The sequence below is a fragment of the Chenopodium album genome, chromosome 26 (assembly GCF_948465745.1).
Source record: "Chenopodium album chromosome 26, dcCheAlbu1.1, whole genome shotgun sequence".
Classification (NCBI taxonomy): Eukaryota; Viridiplantae; Streptophyta; class Magnoliopsida; order Caryophyllales; family Amaranthaceae; genus Chenopodium; species Chenopodium album.
In genome coordinates, this window is record NC_137859.1 from 10,217,411 (window position 1) to 10,237,514 (window position 20,104).

The 20,104-nt window shown below is 35.8% G+C and overlaps 2 protein-coding genes across 5 annotated transcripts; one reads left to right on the top strand and one right to left on the bottom strand.

The window, feature by feature from the left end:
* Positions 1–902: 902 nt before the first annotated feature.
* LOC145617310 (guanine nucleotide-binding protein-like NSN1) lies at positions 903–6,433 on the bottom strand. Its single transcript, XM_081672002.1, has 9 exons — positions 6,316–6,433; positions 5,946–6,190; positions 4,532–4,634; positions 4,243–4,416; positions 3,249–3,472; positions 2,849–3,113; positions 1,888–2,067; positions 1,559–1,776; positions 903–1,417 (listed from the first exon to the last, which is right to left on the bottom strand). The coding sequence occupies exons 1-9, from the start codon at positions 6,332–6,334 to the stop codon at positions 1,052–1,054; spliced, it is 1,794 nt and encodes a 597-aa protein (XP_081528128.1). The 5' UTR covers positions 6,335–6,433; the 3' UTR covers positions 903–1,051.
* Positions 6,434–9,009: 2,576 nt separating this feature from the next.
* On the top strand, positions 9,010–18,681 carry LOC145618378 (uncharacterized). 4 transcript variants are annotated; one of them, XM_081673149.1, is made up of 9 exons: positions 9,010–9,117; positions 9,276–9,468; positions 10,533–10,844; positions 11,001–11,211; positions 11,360–11,506; positions 11,591–11,715; positions 14,841–15,045; positions 16,424–16,677; positions 18,089–18,681. In XM_081673149.1, exons 2-9 carry the CDS (start codon positions 9,368–9,370, stop codon positions 18,255–18,257), a joined length of 1,524 nt encoding a protein of 507 aa, XP_081529275.1. In that variant the 5' UTR covers positions 9,010–9,117; positions 9,276–9,367; the 3' UTR covers positions 18,258–18,681. The 4 variants fall into 4 exon arrangements, with proteins under 4 accessions (XP_081529275.1, XP_081529277.1, XP_081529278.1 ...); XM_081673151.1 differs by having other exon boundaries at positions 10,536–10,844; XM_081673150.1 differs by having other exon boundaries at positions 9,015–9,117; positions 9,279–9,468.
* The last annotated feature ends 1,423 nt before the right edge of the window (positions 18,682–20,104 follow it).

Below are 20,104 nucleotides of genomic sequence, written 5' to 3' on the forward strand. Positions count from 1 at the left end.
CACGGGAGAATCTATTTGAAGATTTTTCAAAGCAGCATTCTTTGAATTTAGAACGAAAACAAAATTACAAGTTGTAATAAACAATTAAAAAGTATGTTAGTGTGCCTAATTGCCTATCAATAATGTCACGCCTAATTGTCAGTACCAATGCGTAAGATTAGATGATTCTATTAAATTGAAGTTTAAGCCAAAAATTACCATTTATTAATGAAATCACAAATCATTATAATATGCCAACTTTCATCACTTGAAGGTGTCATTCCTCATTCATCATAAAATAAACTAATGTACTAGGTATCTAATAAAGTACAAGCTCCTAGTTTAACCATAATTAAGAAGTTCAAGGGGCAATATTAAAGTATGTACCATCTAACCTAAATCCAAAATGCTGAAGCTTAAGTGAACGGAAGAACAAACAAAATGGTTAGTTGGAACGAGGAAGAGAAAGACAATTACAATGCTTCCAGCAATAAGGCAAAAAGCCCCGTATAGAGGAGACAATGATCAAGAAACCCATCAAGCCTAAAAGGCACTCTTCATGCAGGACGGGAGAGGAAAATGAATACTCCAACCCCATCGGATCAAGTCTATTATGTTAGGAAAATGTATTTTAGAGCCGAGTGTTCTTGTCTTAATTTTTCTAAGTGTCAATATTTTAGTCGTGTCATGGCTAGAACCAACTCCCTAGTAACTAGGCTAGGAGAGAAGGCTTAGTTTTTTGTTCGTCTTTCTGCTGCCAAAAAAAAAAAAAAAAAAAAAAGGTATTCCCAAGTTTCCTAACCTAATAACCCTTCAAAACTTTTTCAAAACACAAAAAAAAAAAATGTTCAGCTTACTACGAAAAGCAAGGTGGCTGCAAGGTGCTTTGACTGCTGAATGCAGAAAGTAATACGAAGTATCAATGAAACAAACTTTTAAGGAACTAACTTTCACTATGTATAACTTTGAATATTTTGCATTCTCGTATACAGCAATTTCCTCAGAAAAAATGTAAACTACTACCAAAAATTTGGGGTGAGACAATGAATCAAAGAGATCAATCAACGTATTATCACTCATCGTCAAACACTATGCCAGCCATTGGCACCTCGGCTTTGATTTCATCCTCATCGTCATCTTCATCAACTTTCATGGACGATCCTCCTTGCTTGAAATCCACTGTGAAATCGTAATCACCATCCATTGCATCCTCTGATGCGACTTGCTTGCTGAGCTTTTTTCGTTTTTTCTTTTCTGCTCGCTTCTTTTTTGTGTTGAGCATTCCTTCTTCGTCATAAAGCTTCTCATTTTGCTTGCTTGCTGAGCTTTTTAGCTTGGTCTTTCCTGTTTCCTCATCTTCAGCTTCCATAACTTCATCTTCGCCATTTACATTTAAATCGATGGCTACCTTGTTTTGTATTGACTGCTGTTGATCTTCCTGTTTGGTGAAAATGAGGGATGTAGTTACATACCATGTATTTCCAACTAACTACCATTTTTTTTCCCAAGCTTAGGAAAAAAAAAAAGTATTAAAATTAAAATGGATGGTTAGAAAATACTGAATGGGAAAAGAGCAAACCTCAATCATCTGTTGATCAAAGTTCAATGGGCAATTTGGTTGAACCTCAACAGTTTCAAAATCATCAACCGACTTCAAGCTTCCAATGAAAGAAGTTTCAGTTCCATAGACCTCATCTATATTGAACTCCTTACCAAGTTCAGTAACAATCCTAGTTTCAGAATCGGGTACTTCTCCTTGATTCCTTGTTGGAGGCATAGTATAATAAGGAATTTTACCTGGAACAAAGAAAATAGACAAATATATTCACAAAACAACTCCTTACATGTCTTCAAAGAGTACTGAGAGAAATCATGGAACATAAGATTGTTTTTCTAACTTGAGCATACCTTCATTCCAGTCATACAAAACAATCCTTGCAGCTGCATCAATATCTACAATACCACCTTTCTTAAGTCTTCCCCTGACAGTGGCCACCTTGAACAGAAAGTCATCAACTGTATCGAAGCTAGGGACCTTATATAATGTGATTAGCACTTGGGCAGGGCAAAGATTTAGGATTTCCTTCACTGCATAGAGGTAGATTGTACAGACAATTAATATAGAATTCAAAATACAAAAATTAACCTATAATGGAATTTTTTTTTGGAAAAACACTAGTACCAAAGAACGCTTTCTTCAGTAAAGAAACAAACAAGAGTTAAAAAACAACTGAATATCCAATAATCGAGCAATTAATGAAGTATGCACTCAACTTCCAAACATAACAAAAAAGAGAATAGGACATATTGCAATGTCTTAGTAACTTCACCAACGAAGCAAATTAGAGGATAAGACGCGGATCAATCAAAACAAAAATGGACTATTCTCCTCTGTGAATCCAAGATTGATTGGGATAGTCTGGTGGTTTGGTTTCAGAAATTGGCCCATTTGCTGAGTGTTAGTGTGTTACTAATATGTGGCAATGGGATTGACTTTTATATAAATTTGTAAGAAAATCGATGTCCATTCCCATGGTAATGCTAGTTCAACCCACATTATTTATGTTTCTTAACAAATATTCATTACCATTCAAAACCATTTGGGGAGCGGTATTATGGGTTAACGGACAATTATAAAAAAGAGTATCAGTTTGGGGATAAGATAGTGTTACTATGGACAAGGATGTTACTTTGCTTGTTAAATTACACTTAAATTCATTTCCACTACTGCTATCTGTAACCGGCTACAAAAGAGACTCAGAAAATTTAAAAAATTTAGACTATCAGCAAATAACCTACTCGTTAGATCATAAACATTGCACCAATTACAGCAACAACCAATTGAAGACTGAAGATAGAAAATAGTAACCTGGTGCAATAGGATCTTCAAGCTTTTCAATTCTTTTACAATTTCTAAGGGCTACAGTTGCATCACTCTGCCCAGATCTAAGCATAACAACTCCAGGACAGTCCATCAACTTGACATTCTTGTCCAACTGAACTTCTTGCAGAGACCTTGTTAATCCAGGAGTTGCACCAACATTAGCGACATGGCTTCTCTTCAAACTATTGATGAGACTACTCTTTCCAACATTGGGTAGCCCCACAATGCCAACAGTTATTGACTTTTTGATCTGCAAAGCCCCCAAATCAACAGAGAGTGAGTGATTAAATGATAAGATGACTCACAGTACTAAAATAGGTAACATCAACTGATATACATTGATGGATGGAAGTCTGAAAAAGTTTCACGGACTTTAAACTCTTACCTCGTGACTCCTTGAGTAATTTTTAAGCAACTTTATTAGAGTGTCTGCTCCAAGACAGTCACTGGTCTGCAAAATGTTGCTAGGTTTAGCAGCCTTTGAGGACTTTGAGGACTTCCACCCCAAGTTTGATCTTTGCTCTTGGGTGCTGCACTTAAAGGCCACTGCTGGTAGTTCTTCTCTAAGATATTTTAGCCATTTTTCAACTGCTTCACGAGGTACAAGATCTGATATATAGACAACAATTTAGAATACAGCAGATGGATACCCTAACTTTCTTCAATATGGAATAGCTTAAACTTGAGGTAAACAAGGGCAAAAAAACTACCTAAATCTTCAGGCACATAATTAATTGTTATAAAATGACACCAGCATGGTGTGATCCATTACCAAAACATAAGTTACTAGGCTAGGGACAAAAACAATCCCTCAATCTCAGAGGCACATGAAAGAATGAATAAATCAATATAAATTTCATAATATCGGCACCAAGCTTAGGCCCTGTTCTCTTCAACTTAAAAAAATAATATTAAGTAAAAATAATTTCAGTTCAGTAAAAATAAGTTCAGTTCAGTAAAATTAAGTTCAGTTCAGTAAAAATAATTTCTGTTCAGTAAAAATAAGTTCAGTTCAGTAAAATTCAGTTTTCTTAAAGAAGAATTATAATTGAAAATCAGTAAAAATAATTTCAGTTCAGTAAAAATAATTTAAGTTCAGTAAAAATAATTTCAGTTCAGTAAAATTAAGTTCAGTTCAGTAAAAATAATTTCAGTTCAGCAAAATTAAGGTGAATCAAACAGGGCCTTAGTTCAAATTTATGCTCATCTACCAACAACCACCACAACCCCCAAAACAATGACTATCTGCCAGGAAAATATAATTTGAACATGCATAAAGTCTTCAGAGCATCTGACTAGCATGAAGGCAGCAGACTTGGACTTCATAATGGACATCTAGTCTTACAACAAAACATCAAGCAGCTAAAAGAAAAACATACCGATTTTATTCAACAGCAAAACAAGCTTCTTACTGGGACCCGAGTTAAGAACCAATTTCTCCATATCTACACATCTAGTACCAAGGGGATCACGGGCATCAAGAACTTCCAAAATAACATCAGATGCCTCGATAACCTTGACTAGCTCCTTGTAAAACGCCCTGTCAGAATTATCTGCATAAAATCTCAAAATCATTAGTTCACTACTACAAGGAAAATCATGTACAGGTAAGTAAATACCTGTAATTTAAGTTGTAGCAAACTCTATTATTTTGCAAACCTCACATACCTCGGTTTTTAATGTATTCTTTGGCTGGATCTGCTCCTTTAACCTCCTCAGCAGGTTGCTCCTCAGTGTTGTCCTCAAGTAATCCGAACTTTCTTTTCTGAGCCTACAAACATAATGGAAGCATCAGAACATATCAGCTTACATACACATGATACCTCCCAGTTTTCACTAAAAGAGCAACCATGCTTAAATTTTAGACAACCTGTATACCTCCCGCTTTTCACTAAAAGAGTAATCATGCTTAAATTATAAACATTTTCTATGCAGACTAATCAACCAACAACATACTCTATACAGCACATCCTTTGGAAGGGGTGAGTCAAAAGTTCTGCTAACGTACTAAAGTAATTAGACCAGCCTAAACCAAGCTACATATTGGTCAACCACCAACATCAGAACAAAAGGTATCAATAGCCAATATCATGCTAAATGATGTGCATTGACCCCCTCCCATTCTCACCATCCAAAGCTCCAAACACACAGATGCAAACACAAACTGATGGAAGCTGATGTTGGCAGGAGAAATGATTCCCCTAAGAACTTTGGGTCTAGTCAAGTTGCTATGTGCATAATAAATACTACAACAAACTCCGTTAGTGTTTAGCCTGTGTTTAAGCATTGTTAATAGCATCTCGGGATTATTTTGCAAACCAATTACTTGTATACTTTCTTCAAAAGCATATCTTTTTTCTCCCCCTTCACCTACCTTAGATATTTAATAACTACTCCTATTTTCTTGCTCCACAGTCATCAAAATAACTTTTAACAAGATCAACTCTATCAAGAGACACCCAAAAAAAAAAAGTCCAAAGTAGCTAAGCTAATCAACTAAATTAAACCATATGTACACAATGATTGAACTTCAAACCCTTACTCCATCCAAAGCATACATCTTAATACCAAAGCATAATTTCCATCAATCAATGTAATCCACTCTTCATACCAAAGCATAATTTCCATCAATCAATAAAAAAAAATAAAAAAAATAAAAAAAAGAGTCAATTGCTCTAATGTCATCATTAATTGATTTAGATCTAAACAATTAAGATGTTAGAAATAAGTCTTCATTCTCCAATCACATCCATAGTTCCAAACACTTTTCCTATTGGAAATCTGAATTTACATTCAAAATGTTTACTAAGTTCATGACATACTTATTCCATAACACTAAGCCCCTGACAAAATGCCACCCCTTTTTGCATAATTTTGTTTCTTAAATCTAAATTTCTAAATGTCATAACCATGTCCAATTGTCGCGTATCCAACACGGGTACTTGAGGTGAATTGAAGAGTCGAGACTCGAGAGTAACGTACCAATGACATTACATTACATTACATAAAAAAAAAATACAATATAATTACAATGAAAACCTTAACAAATTACAATAACAAAAAACAAATTAAAATCACATACCCTTTCTTTACTGGCAACTTTCTTCTGTTCCTCTTCTTCTTTGGCCTTTTCACGTTTAACCACGAGAGATTCAAGCACCTGCTCCTTATAAGGCCAAGCATTAGGAGTTCCAGGATCCTTTTCAATTTTACTCTTCTTATTAGTCCCAACTTTTTTTGATTCCTTAGCTTTCTTCTTGTGATGCTCTTTCACTTTCTTTATAATCTTATACTTCTTCTTCAATGAAACCCTATTACTCTTACTCTCTGCAATAACAATCATATCAAATACAATCAAAGTTAGAATTTTTATCAACAACCCAGAAAAATTAAGAATTTTTAATAACAACCCAGAAAAATTAAGGGGTTTATGGTTAGTGGGTTAAGCTTACTTTTGCTTTGCTTCCCCATTTTTGGTTTTCATAAAAATTGAAGAGAGAAAAATAATTATATGGAGGGATAATGGCGGTCGTCCTGTGTGAGAAAGACAGAGAGAGAGAAGGGTTTATGGATTCATAAGTAGGGGAGATTTTGGTGGGGGAAGTGAGAAATGGCCGATTTGTCAAAATTCGGGTCTAATTCTATTGGATTGAACATCAATTCAATATTGGGCTTTAAGGCTCCATTTTAGTGAGTTTTTTTTTTTTTTTCTTTCTTCCGATAAAAAGATACATGAATACAATTAGGGGCCGTTTGGTTCGCACGGGTAATCTGAATGGAATGAACAAAGGAAAACACAAGGAATGGAATGAAAATACCTTAATTTTTTATGCTGTTTGTTTTAAAAACAAAGGGAATGAGGCCCACCAGTCCCACCACCACCAAACAACCATCTAAAAACTTCACTTTTCACCTTTTTCACCCATCAAACCACTCGTCGCACCTCCCTTACCACTCGCCTCCCTTCGCCGGACCTCCCCGCCCCCCACACAACTCTCCCCTCCCCCGAAAAACCTACCTTAGCTTCGAAAAACCCTATAAATCGTTCTCACTCGCCGTAAAACCTGTTGGGCGCCCTTCCCCCACTATGAATCGAATTTTGATATAACCTAAAGATTACTATCACCAAACAAATTAAGAATTTAATTAACAACCAAGTAAATTTAAGAACTTTTATACTGCATTTTACACCACATAAATTTCACAAGTCTTGTATTTTTTAAATCTTCTAGGAAAACAAAACTCGCCCTTGTGGCTCTCTAAACAAAAAAAAATTAAAAAAATAAAAATAAGTAAATAAATAAATAAATAAATAAATAAACGGAGAGAGTAAGCGCCTGTTCTCTTACGTTGAAATTCAATTCAGTTCAATTCAGCTCAGTTCAGTTCAGCTCAGTTCAGTTCAGCTCAGTTCAGTTCAGTTCAGCTCCTAATTTCCTTCTCTTACGGAGTATAAAATATTCATTTCAGTTCAGTTTAGCTCAGTTCAATTCAATTCAGTTTAGTTCAGCTCTGTTCAGTTCAGTTCAATTCAGCTAAGTTCAGTCAATGAGAACAAGGTCTAACCTATTCCCATAACTAGCCAAATGAGTGGGGTTGTCGAGGTTTGCAGACCGCTTTGTCTGCAATTGCTCCTGGGGTTCGTTGGAAAGTTGGTAGTGGAAACAGGGTTCGGGTTTTAGCGGATGACTGGCCCCGGGAGGGCGATCGTTTTCAAACAAGATATTTCTCAGTCGGATATTCCGACTCATGTGTCTGATATTATTGATCCGCGTTCTAACGCGTGGAATTCCTCGAGAATTCACAGGTTCTTTGATTTTCCGACTGCTGCTCGGATTCTTAGTCTGGATCGTCCTATGAAGCTCATGGATGATTTTGTGTACTGGAAGTACACTAAGGATGGAGTTTTCTCCACAAAGTCTGCTTATGCTCTTATGCTCATGAAATCTGCGGGCAACATCCCTAGGGGACAGTTCTCTGCTTCCTGGTGGGGGAAATTCTGGGGGCTTCCGCTTCTCCCGAAATGGAAGATTTTTGGGTGGAAGATTCTTCAGTCTGGTCTTCTGGTGGCCACAGTTTTGTCAGCCCGGGGTATCCCAGTTGATACTGTTTGCAGCTTTTGCCACAGGGAGCAGGAGACGGCAAGCCATCTTTTTAGAGATTGTGATTTTGCGGCAGCTTTATGGGCTAGGAGTTCCTTTGGTTTTTGTCGTTCAGGTTTTCTCCATCTCCCTTTTTTCCAGTGGTTGGCGTTTACGATTTCAGTGTTGCGGATGGCTAAGAACTGGGAGGGGATGGTGCAGTTCTTTGCTTTCTTATGGGCCATCTGGCTCGCTAGGAACCGTATCCGGTTTCGACAACAGGTAGTTTCCCAGGATGACATTTTCCTTCCGGCCTCCCTGTGGACTGAGAGGGGTATGCAGGCCCAGGAATTCCGGAATCGTCTGTGCGGTAATCCTCGGAGTCGCCTTTCTCAGAAGGGTGCCTCTGCCATACTTTGTGGTTCATCTTCAGGTTACGAAATCTGCTTGATTTGTGATGGTGCGTGGTCGCTGGAAGATAATAGGTCAGGAGCAGGCTGGATTATTAGAAATTGTGACTCGCCTACTGTTCACGGAGGGGGAGCTCGTGCTTCTACCTCGTCTTCTGCCTTTCATGCTGAGCTACAGGCCTTTTACTGGGGTTTACGCCATGCTCGGTCTCGAGGCTTTCGGCGTATTCTTGTTTTCTCAGATTGTGAAGCTCTGTGTCTGACGTTGGCTCAAAAACAACGTCAGGACATCTCGGTCCATTGGCTGCTTGGTGACATTGGAGATCTTTTGGCCACGATAGATTCCTGCAAGATTCAGAAGGTTCCCAGAGCTTGGGTGTCCCCGGCTCATTGGTTAGCAGGAAAGGCCCGGGATCGTGAATTTCTTTTTTGGTCTTTTTAGGTTTGTTTGTTGTATTTGTTTTCCTTGTTCTCTTTGTCAAAAAAAAAAAAAAAAAAAAAAAAAAAAAAAAAAAAAAAAAAAAAAAAAACTAGCCAAATGAGATCTTAATCCCACCATCTAATCACCAAACTCTCATTCCATTCCGACTTGCCAAAAAACCCCATAGGCCCCAAGAAGACTAATGATTTACCTCCAAGGATTGTAGATATCAGGGTCCACTTCTCTCATTCTTCAGCGTTGCAAAACCAGTGAAAAACTCACCCCCATTCCTTCTTTCCTCCCTCCTTCTAAAATTATGAATTCATGAAAATTAACTTCCAGGTATCATCTAATTACCCATTTCACATCCCTAAATCCCACTTCAATTACGCCTTTATTTTGAATTTTTTGCCATTTCTTTGAAAATTTAATCAAACTGTTGTCTGTTTAAATATTGATTTTGTTTTGTTTTGTTTTGTTTTGTTTATGATTGATGTCAGTAGATTCAAGCATTTACCAAGAGAATATTTTCGGATTGATGGGAGAATAAGATGTATTGAGAGTATTTGGGTGAGATTGAAACTCCAGAAAAATGGCGGAATGTGGGACTGTGCCATCGAATTTTAAGCTGCAATTGCAAACAAAAGGGTCTTGGTTCAAACCCCAGAATTCATACCCCAAAAATTTTCCAAGGTGATTGTTCTTCCTCTTAATTTTGTTTGTAATTTTCATGTTGGTATGATAAAATTGTTCATCTTGGTTGTTATCTTGTGGTTTCTAGAATTGTAGTGTTATCGAATCGAAGAAATTGATATAATGTGGGTTCATTTTCACCTCGTCCTTTAACAAAAGTGCTTTCATGTTGGTATGATAAGATTGTTCATTTTGGTTGTTATTTTGTGGTTGCTAGAATTGTAGTGTTGTCAAATTGAAGAAATTGATATAATGTGGGTTCATTTAACCTCATACTTTCACAAAATGCTGCCTGTTTGTGATGTGTAAGCATTTGCAATGGGTGTATAACATAACTTTGTGGAGCCATGTTCATAAATATTGCTCTAATATTGCATGTTTATGGATATATTAGCCCCCCAAAATGCCTATTGGAAGTACGAGGTTTAGCTTCAGCAATGATGTTAGGGACTTTTGGATGTGTTGATTGGAATACTATGATGGTTTCTTGGGGTTGAACACCTTGGACACTTAGCATCTTGAGAAATGTGTTAGTTATAATTTTCGTATTCTTTGTTTTGAAGCTTCATTTTTCTTATGTTGATGACAACCCCTTTTAGGCTCGCTCTGGCGCTCTCTATAATTTCATATTCCAGATGTTACTGACTTTCATTCCAAATTTGTCTCTAACACTTTCTAGAAGTCATCTCTGTTGTACTGATCGAAGCAATTTGCAAGGCTTGTTTTACTGCCTTCTGCTATTTCTTTCTCCAATAAGAACATTCTTTAATGAGGCTTTTGCATTGGAATAGGAATTTGTTGTTAGTGTTTTCATGTATAAGTTTAAAGGACAAACTGTCATAGGTATAACCCCTGGTGTAATTCTGTAGGAGTAAGTCAACTATGAACCTATTTGAGCTACACATTTCATGTTAATTACAAATTAACTTAATTTGTGGGAGATGGCAGTCTTAATATATACGAAGTATTTGTTTTGACAACTTTTAATATTTTTCTCTGCAGAGATTATATGTCTGCCAAAGTGCCTCTATGGAGGTTTTGACAACTTCTAATATTTTTCTCAGCAGAAATTATAGGTCTGCATCACTTCCTTTATGGAGAGTCAGCAAGCGTAGTGCTATGTCTGTTTCAGTTACTTTCAGAACTCCTGTTTCTAATGGAAGTCCCATGAGGTGTAGCTGCTTGGGAACTATGATAGGCTTTGAGAGTGCTACTGCATCTAGCTGGGTTCCTGTCATTGACCAAGTGCTTCTGACTGCTAGTGTATTCTTTGCTTATATGGCCGGAGTCATTCCTTCCGGGGGCTCTTATATAAGATCCCAAAGGAACAAGTCAAATGACCTGCTGCTCCCTGAAAGTCCCATCTTTTTTGGTAGGTAAGCTTACTGTACTTAAAGTTCGATTTTCTTTAGCATACATCTTCTATTGTACAATTGCAGTTTGCACTGTCTTAATTTATGGGATATGTGCTAAATTTTCTTGTTCTAATTCTGCTCTTCCTTTTTCTATTTATTTAAATTTAAATTTTGCAGTACAACAGAAAAGGAAGATCAGCGTTCCTGGGATGCAGTGAAAGGGAAAATCACAAAGTCTCTTCTTGCTATTGAAAATGGTGTTAGTGTGGAAGAAAATACCAAAGAATATGAATTAGATCGTGCAAAGAGGCCTCTTAATTTGTATGCCGTTGCTATCGGTCCCAGATTCAGGTTGCTTTTGTCTTTGGTTGAGCAACTTGAGAAAATGGTGAGCACAGGTTCTGTATGTCCTATCAGCTTGTTTCCTGGTTGTCAGTTTAGTTTCCGACATAAAATATATTATCAGACAGTGGACACTTGAAACATGTTGATTTTGTTTCTTCTTTCTTGATCAAGTTTCTCCATTGTCTGGACAGGTTAATGAAATTCCAGATACATCAATGGCTATGGAAAGGGAGGAATGGCTGGGTTTATTTTCCTCTACAGTAAAGAAGTCTTGTCAATCAGCTTTGTTTTCTTGGATGGAAAAGGAGTTCAGCGTAGAAAACTGCGAGCCTGACAAGGTATTATTTTGAACAGATTGCTTATGATGTCATAGTAGTTACATTTGAGATATCAACATTAATCATTCCTCTGTTTTTGTGTAGGAGCTTTTGCTCTCTATGTCAGAGAAGTTGAGAGGAGAAGATATCATCTTAGGAGACTTTAGAAAATCCGGCAAGATGGATCTTTTTGCAGATTTGATAGGTTTTCTCAGATACGGTTGCTTTAGGTAAGTTTGTTTATGGTTGTTGGGGTGCTCTACCTGATTATTTGTCTAATTGATTCATGTGGTAGAATGGAGTGTACACTGACTACAATGCTTTTAGCACTGTCTTTTTTCTATATATTTTCCTTTCTCTATAATAAAAGAGAAAAAGGACTTTACCTTACATTTTGCATATCTGGTTTCTGATCAATTAAACAGAATCATCTTTCTGCAACAAACTATTGTTATTATGCACTATTTCTTTGTTCGACTTTTGAGGTATATAATCTTCAAAATACCAACTTTCATAGAAGTATGACATTCAGTTATAGATTGCTAGAAATCAATAGAAAAAGTCAATTTAAGCAAGAAAAATGTAGACTAACTGATAGATTGTTTTATTTTTGATTCTATTGTATAACCAATGGAGTTAATACAACCTAGACCTCAGGGTGCTGATTATTAGGAGAGAGAGTTTGGTTGGGCTGGTTGATGCACTACCTGTTCTTGCTTGAGGTTTATGGACTTGCTTCCTGTACCTTTTGAGGGTTTTCTTATTAAGTACTGAGTTTTATAAAGCACTGATATTGTTGAAGTTCCCTATTACCCTTTTCATCTGTGTCAATTCTGTCAACATTTGTGTATTGATCATCCTAGGGATCCACATTTTATGTAGTTTGCCAAATATTTCTGTCCTTTGAATATACCTGTAAAACTTTTAAATGATGCAAATTGAAAATACTAGGTACTGGCTGATGTTCTTATACTGCTTAAAAGGGCGCTAAAAAAGCAGCAGGCTAATTGTAAGCATTGCCACTAAGGGGAAATTTTTAACTTGGGTTTTGGTGGTTTGGCATTAGGAGCAAGTTCGGTAGACAAAGTTTTATCTTGTAATATCACCAACTAGAGACTCTAAAAGGATAGTTAATTGGAAGAAGTTGATGGCCTAGTTTTTGGGGTTTTATCTTGTAATGCTATTCTAGGTTCTTGGTGAATAAATTTTGTACTGAGAATGCTAGTCTGAAAATTTTTATGGACATCAATTTTGGCTAGCATGTTGCTCCCTCAAAATTTATCTAAAAGGAAATAGAATATGATGTGCACCTTTTGCAGATCTAACTGTTTACTTCTGTAGTAAGTTAAATGTTATAACTTAAACTATAGTAAGATTACAATTGATGTTATTCTTACTGAATTATGTTGATTTATACCCACATCTTATCTCTCTCCCCTCCTATATTGCTTTGCCTCAGCCTCCCCTTTCTCAATCTCTCTTTATTCTACTGAAAAACCATGCACAAAATGTGGCTTAATTTGGCTTCTAAATTACCCCTCAATGGCCAATGCCAGTGCTTCTAGACTGGGTTTGCCTCCACCCTTTCAGCCCTTCTCTCATTCTCCTTAAGTGCTTTGCTTCTGTCTCCCCTTCTTGCTTGCAATAATTCACTTTTGTTTACAATTGGCCTTGATCATGATGGTTATAGGACTGTGTTTGTGAATGTGGGAAGGATGGTCGTGGTTTGCAGATTTGTGAATGTTCGTATGGTGAGGTCACTGAGGTGTGGTTTTAATTGGTGCTGATGATGGTTCTGGGGTTAAACAGATTCTCATCTGTTCTTTATAAGTTCATACCTGTGATTTCCTCTGTTAAGGTAATAAATTATATGAGGAGGGAGGAGGGTTTCAAAACAGGTGACATGGGTACTTAGATTGAAGGAAGAAGCCGAATGAAGGGAAAATGTATTTCAACAAGCACATAGAATTGGAATGATGGATTCTTAGTGTCTCCATCTGTTTGAACAAGCATATAGAACAGCTTCTAACATCCTTAATGCCTATGTTTTCTGAAAGACAAAAAATTTGACAAATAGCCTGAACTTAGGTATATTGGTCTGAATAGTTATCTTGTGAGCTTATCTGTAAGTCTGTGGTTACTATAAAGAGTAAGGCCTATACTTATTCCGTTTCTTTTTAGTTGACACATTTCAACTCTATTACTCTAGCATTATTCTCTCACTCCCTTTGACTGTCTTTTGTGATTTATACAAATGAAAAGTATAGTCATGCGGGGTCTTGTAAGATTTGTCTTGATACATGATTTCAATATATCAACTTTCTACAATTTTTTCTTATTGGTAATTAAAATATCAATGGTTGATTTTTTGTATTGGAAAACGTTACTAAAGAATCGTGTCAGCTGAAAAAAATGGAGGACGTATAACATAACCCGATCGGGGTTGGGGAAAACTTTATACCTCTATTCTGTGTCTAACAAAATTCTTCACTTCTCAATATATGTGTTTAGTAATTCAAGTACGGGTATTTGTGCCCCTTTTCTCCAATTACCTCAAAACCTTATGCACTTTAGTGTAAGCCTATATGTACTAAAGATTTAATGCGGTAATCCTTCTGTGAATGCTAGCAGTTGCCTTTAGATGTTGAGTAGCTTAAGCTGCAGGTTTATTTGTACACTGATTTAGTTATTGGATTTGGATATATCCTTACTCAGTCTTTTAAATCGCCTCTTCCCATATTATTTTGCTGAAAATGAGCTCCTTAATTCTGGCAAGCTGTTACAACTTTGTATTGTCGAAACTTGGTCTTTTTGTCTTTATGTTTTGTTTTCCATACTTATTGTCTCTCTCTCTGAGAAGTCTCAATATTCAAGATCTAGTTTGCAATGAAAAAGTAAAATTGCTGTTCATGACATGCTTTCTCTACCTGAAATATGCTCCTATAATAATATTTTATATTAAAGTTTTTACTGAAGTAATTTGAGCTTTGATTGAATTTATCTACAGGTGCTCATTTCATGTATAGTTTATACTTTATAGTGGATCATGGGAACAACATTCCCATATTACAGAAAATGAGAACTTTTAATTTGAAGGAAATGAAAAGATATAAAGAAAAATGCCCCACCAGTGACTGTCAACTAACATTTATTATACTATAACTTCTGGTGACACACATTTATAGAGTTTAGGACTCTTACTTACATAGAAGTGTAGAACTGTAGAAGTGTTCAGGTCTTTTTACTATTTTTTTTCTTCTCTTTGCTGATTTTTGTTTATGTGATACGCTCACAAATCCCCAAATTGAAGTTTTATCACTTGACAGTTGACACGGATCTGCCTTTTTCGTTGCAGGGAATGTAGCTACTATGATCATAATGTTTATCCTTTACATGGTGGTGCTATATTGGAAGATCTAATCATTGCTCTCGCTGATGCAATATCAAGTATATATTTGGAGGTTATATCTGTAGACAGTGACATTTCTGAAAAGATTAGTAACTTCGGGCTGTCCTTGTGTACTTTGTCGACCAGAGATTTGCAGAAATTAAGAAATGAGGTATCCCCCACTTCATATTCCTTCATTTCCTTTTCCCTGCTAACAGTCTTTGAATGATCTGTGTCTTAAAAGAGGAGAATCAGGAGCAACTATTACTTCGATTATCGACCTTTATCAAAGAAAGGACCACCTGTTTTACATTCTTGTGTTCCAGATCTATACATTGGGATATATGTATATAATCAATCATATATGTGTTCGTTTCACTTTGAGATCCTGGGACTTCAGCCTAGGCAAGATAATAGGCAACTCAAGGATGATTATTATATCTTATTATTACTTATTTTTACTGTTGCCTATAACCAAAATTGCCTCCAATTTGTTTGACAATCTGTCATCTTGTAAAACTAAGAATCCCTTGAAACTGAATCAGATTATTTCTTGTTCCACCAGTGATGCAATGTTGATCTAAGTTAACATAGTGAGTAGCAATGTAATCGTTATAAAGAAGTTGAGGCATAATACACTACCTTCTCCATCCTACAATTGCCCTCTTGTTAAGCTTTGTCATGCTTTAAATGCAAATTGAGAACGCTAGTTCATAGTTGGGGGTGGACTAAAGAGTGGTTAAATGTGTACAATAAGCAGTAAGAGATAGTTTAGGAATTTTGAGAGAAACAGGATTGATGTTGTTCCAGGAGAATATTGGCCTTTATCACATAGGGTGGTTTTTCTAATAACCAAAGTAGGTAACATTTAGTAATAAGTTCACATCTTGAATTTTGAGACATCCCAAAACTAATTTGACAATTTCATAAGTTCTTAACTCTTATTATTTCTTGAAGTCTCCCCCCTCTTTTTTTCCCAAAAAAATTAATGATTTTGATTCTCTACCTTTTCCTCACCTTAAAACTTGGAGCATTTACTTAATTATGGGATGAAGGTTTGAGAGAGACAGAGTATACATGAGGATGGTTTAGGGACAGAGGATATATTTTGTTTTGCAATTCCCTTTTCATTAATCTTCCCACAATTGATTTACCAAACTTGATCTAGTATTGCAAGCTATAAAGTGATTAGTCAATTATGTTTCCTCTATATTTTCCTTAAAAATCTGATGAGCATTAGAAGTAATGTTTTTCATGACCTTGTGTATAATTTCTGCTCCCCTTCATTAATTGTCTTCGTAGATTTTGTCCTCTATCCTGCTCCTTTCATGAACTTGACTCAATTTGTGTAAATTACCTCAAATATATAGTATTGATGCTAATATGGCAGTCAAAGTAACATTGTGTTCGTTACAGTCTCTAGAAAGACCTGCATTGTCTCTGGAATAGGAAGTAAATAGAAAAGATGAAAAACGGCAGTAATGTATCAATTGCTCCATAAATTTAGCGGTTCTGCCCCCTGACTTTTTGAATTGGATTTATGGTGTAAGGTAGCTATGCGCGAGTGGATTCACCAGAACTTTGGAGAAATTGTATTAATGTATGAGGATCGATTCGACCTGCGGGTACTAAAGACAGAACCTTATCGTGAGTCGGCTGAGACGCTCAAGGAAAGTCATAGTTGGTGGAGGAGACTTACTCTGAAGAAATCTGTTCATGTGCAGTCCTCAGTACGCTATTCTGTTGTCAGTACCTTCTCTTTGACCTTAAAGCGCACAAGGGAACTAAGGGCCCTCAAAGGATGGTATGCTCCCCCCCCCCCCCCCCCCCCCCCCCCACACAGTTCTTATCTCCCACATATGTGGAAACTATAATTATGTTACTCTAATTGCATGAAATGGCTTAAAAGTTGCACCAAGCACATATATTGAAGTTAGGGCAGTATTTTTGTAATCAATCTCCTGTTTGAAAGTCCAGCCTTTTGTCCATTCATCCTTTTAATGCATGCCTATATAAACAAAGGAATAACAAGAGTAAGGCCCTGTTCTCTTCACCTAAATTTTGTTGAATTTAAATTACAATTGCTTAACTCAAATTAATTTATAGTGATTAAAACTTATATTTACTGATTCTCTATTATTTTTGGTCTTTAAAGTTATCGATATTTACTGCTTAGAAATATTTTTTACTGAATTGAAATTATTTTTTAAGATGAAGAGAATAGGGCCTAAATGCCTAATAGTGTTACTGGATGTGCAAATAAAAATTATATGAAGATAAGAACTGGTACTGTTTTACAATTGCTTGTGGTAGATTTGTAGTACAGAAAACTAGAAAAGCGTGGTGAATAACTAATTTTTGGTGCCAAGTGCTCTTGCTCTGTCATTGTGGCTTAGCATGCACACATATAAAGAACTGCAAACTAGATTTTAGGTTGCTTTGAGTCTTTAATTGCTGTCTGGAGAGTGGAGATAAGTAGATTTCAAGTTTACAGCTACAGAGATGAAATTTTCTTTCAAAGGTTCATAAAAAACTTTGAATTATATAACTCTATGATACCTGGAAGGATATGCAATAGTTTAGTCTTGAAGCTTCTGAATGTAGTATGGAGAAGCCATCTACTCGTGCTATTTTATGGTTGATATCTAGTAAAAGTGCAAGGGAGACACTGATGCTTTTGGTCTTAGCTGAATCTGGGGTGTCTTGAACTGTGCAACTAAATATCAAGTATCAACCTTTTGTCTTATACCGTGTTGCCGTTCCATTGCTTCTGTATGAGGCATCTATTTAGAGAAGGCACATCTACAGACTACAACTGTGCCAGCCAAAGGATTTGTACCTTTTGAGAGTTGGTGTTATTTTTGTTTTTTTTTTTTTTTTTTTTTTTTGGGGTTGGGGAGGAGAGAGAGAGAGAGAGAAGGGGGGGGGGGGGGGGGGTGTGGTTGTTGAATAGTGGTAATTAGAAAGGACTTAGAATATTACATTTCATCCTTGTTTTCAAGTTATACAATACATGTTCATGTCTCAGTTGGATCATGGGTGGTTTGTTCAACTTTGTAACACTTTCTGATAGCTTTGTGGCAAACCGTTTTATTATGGGGCAAAATAACTAGAATTAAGAAGTCTTGAACTTTCCTTTTATTTTATTGATTGCATGAGATATTTTTTTTTTTTTGGTCTGATTGTTAATATTCCTACAAATCTTTTGATTTCAGGAAGTACTACTTCAGCCTCATACTCGAGTTGTCTGACATTGCAGTGCCTATGGTTAAAGTAATAGTTTCTCAGGTTCGCAATGCCATCTCGTTCTTCCTCGTTAGCTTGATTGGTCGGTCTGTAGGACTTGTATATACCGGGATTAGGCAATCTCTACGGTGGAAGTAAAGATGACCTCTGGAACTCCCTCATCTCATGCTCCAATTTTGCTTTGTTAGCTAGTACTATACACTTGAGTAGATGGATTATATGGGACAAAGCAACTTTGCTACTCTGATCCAGTGATTCTTTTCTGGGCTAGTCCTAAGTTTAACCCAGCCCAGTTGTTTCAGCCCATTCTTTTTTTTGGTAATTGTTGGGCCTTGAAAATATTATTTGTTGTTGTTTTGAGTAGGTCTTTGTAATTTTTGGTGGTACTTATTACAACACCTCTATTCAATCGATTAATCCTTCTATTATCATTTCTGTAAATTTTTTTTTTTTTTTTGCTTTAAATGAGAAGATTGAGCTGTGCACAATATAATTTTATGTACATTGCCTAATCCCTTTATTCAACGAGTATTCAAGGTTGGAGGATCAACCTACTACAAAATTCATGGGGGGTTTCTTTTGGTCCTTCCTTCCACTCCCAAAGGGCATTTCTTACCTTAAAAAAATGGCTAGAAAGCCATTTACCATGATTTACTGAAGATATTTTCGATTTAGAATAATTATGGAACTAGTTTGAGATTATAGATTACTTCAATCGAGATTTTAATGGACTTTTTATAATTAATATTTTTTAATAATGAAGAAGTTTAAAAAATTGGATATAGAAATACTTCAACCTAAAATGTAGAGGGTATTGCTGGTTTGATCCTTATTCAATTATCAATGCTTTGGATGCACTGCCTCATCTTTTTCAACCAATTATTGCTCTCAATTTGTTACATATTTCAAGCTTCAAGATCAAAAGAAATAAGATTTTTAGTGTATATCATTTCTTATAATGTGGTCCTATCAAATAATTGTAATCATATCACCAAAAAGAGGAAAAGTACCACTTACCCTTTAAACGAAACACTCAAAAGTTAGTGAGGGGTTAAAAATAAATAAATACATATAATTTCACAAGAGTACTCCTTAAGTCTTGGAAGACAAATAGGACATACAAATTGTACTTCGTCCTTACCTCAACAATGGTTATATCCTAATCTCAAGTTCACGGGGCGCTGTGGTCTCACAATGGCTAAACATGTCAACTGCATATAAATTTATGTATGTATCACACATCAACGACCTCACTCTTGATTATACGATACAGATCGATAACATCATCTTCATATTCCCGAGTCCACAATATAGTTTGTGTTACTAGTATGAATTGCAACATGGATTTTGTTCAAAAATATTTATAAAGCTACTCCATTAGTCAAGTATTCAACCTTATATTAAGGCGTTGCTAAGATGTAGTGTTTGACCCTCTTTATATTACATGTGTTTTTCTGAGTCATAAATTTGACTCTTTCTTACATAATGTTTCTCTTTACATGAATAAATGTGTATATTCTATTATTCTTGGTCACAACATTAGGGTGCATATAATATTATGTATGTAAGTATGTTATATTGTACGTAGTAAGCTTGCATGGTATGAGTCATCCTCAAATAATTTAATTAAATTAATCAAATTGGTGGGAACACAAATTTGATGAGAAAATGATAGGTATATCTTTTAGTGGTTGATTATACTTTTACAAAAGATTGCACAAAAAATAAAGTTAAAGTACATTTTTACAAGATAATCTTTGCTCCCTATTACTTTAATTTCTTTGAACAAATTAAATATTTTAGCAAGGTATGTAAGAAAGTTCTTACAATAATTAATTAGAGAAACTTGTTTTTGGAGTTTTTTACTTATTCAAAGAAACCAAAACAAAAGCAAAGTTTTCCCACTTTTGTACACTTATTATATATATATGTATGAAGATATATTGAGCCGCTGGTCAAATTTGTTTTTATTGTATTAGCTCTTA

What these genes read in the sequence shown, in the direction of transcription:
- LOC145617310 (XM_081672002.1), bottom strand. An exon ending in AAGTTGCCAGTAAAGAAAGG is followed by an intron (nt 4,635 to 5,945) that starts GTATGTGATTTT and finishes TTATGTTTGTAG; the next exon opens with GCTCAGAAAAGAAAGTTCGG. An exon ending in TGAAGATCCTATTGCACCAG is followed by an intron (nt 2,068 to 2,848) that starts GTTACTATTTTC and finishes ACCTCTATGCAG; the next exon opens with TGAAGGAAATCCTAAATCTT.
- LOC145618378 (XM_081673149.1), top strand. Translation starts at nt 9,368, where the DNA reads ATGGCGGAATGTGGGACTGTGCCATCGAATTTTAAGCTGCAATTGCAA. An exon ending in TACCCCAAAAATTTTCCAAG is followed by an intron (nt 9,469 to 10,532) that starts GTGATTGTTCTT and finishes TATTTTTCTCAG; the next exon opens with CAGAAATTATAGGTCTGCAT. An exon ending in CTAAGGGCCCTCAAAGGATG is followed by an intron (nt 16,678 to 18,088) that starts GTATGCTCCCCC and finishes TTTTGATTTCAG; the next exon opens with GAAGTACTACTTCAGCCTCA.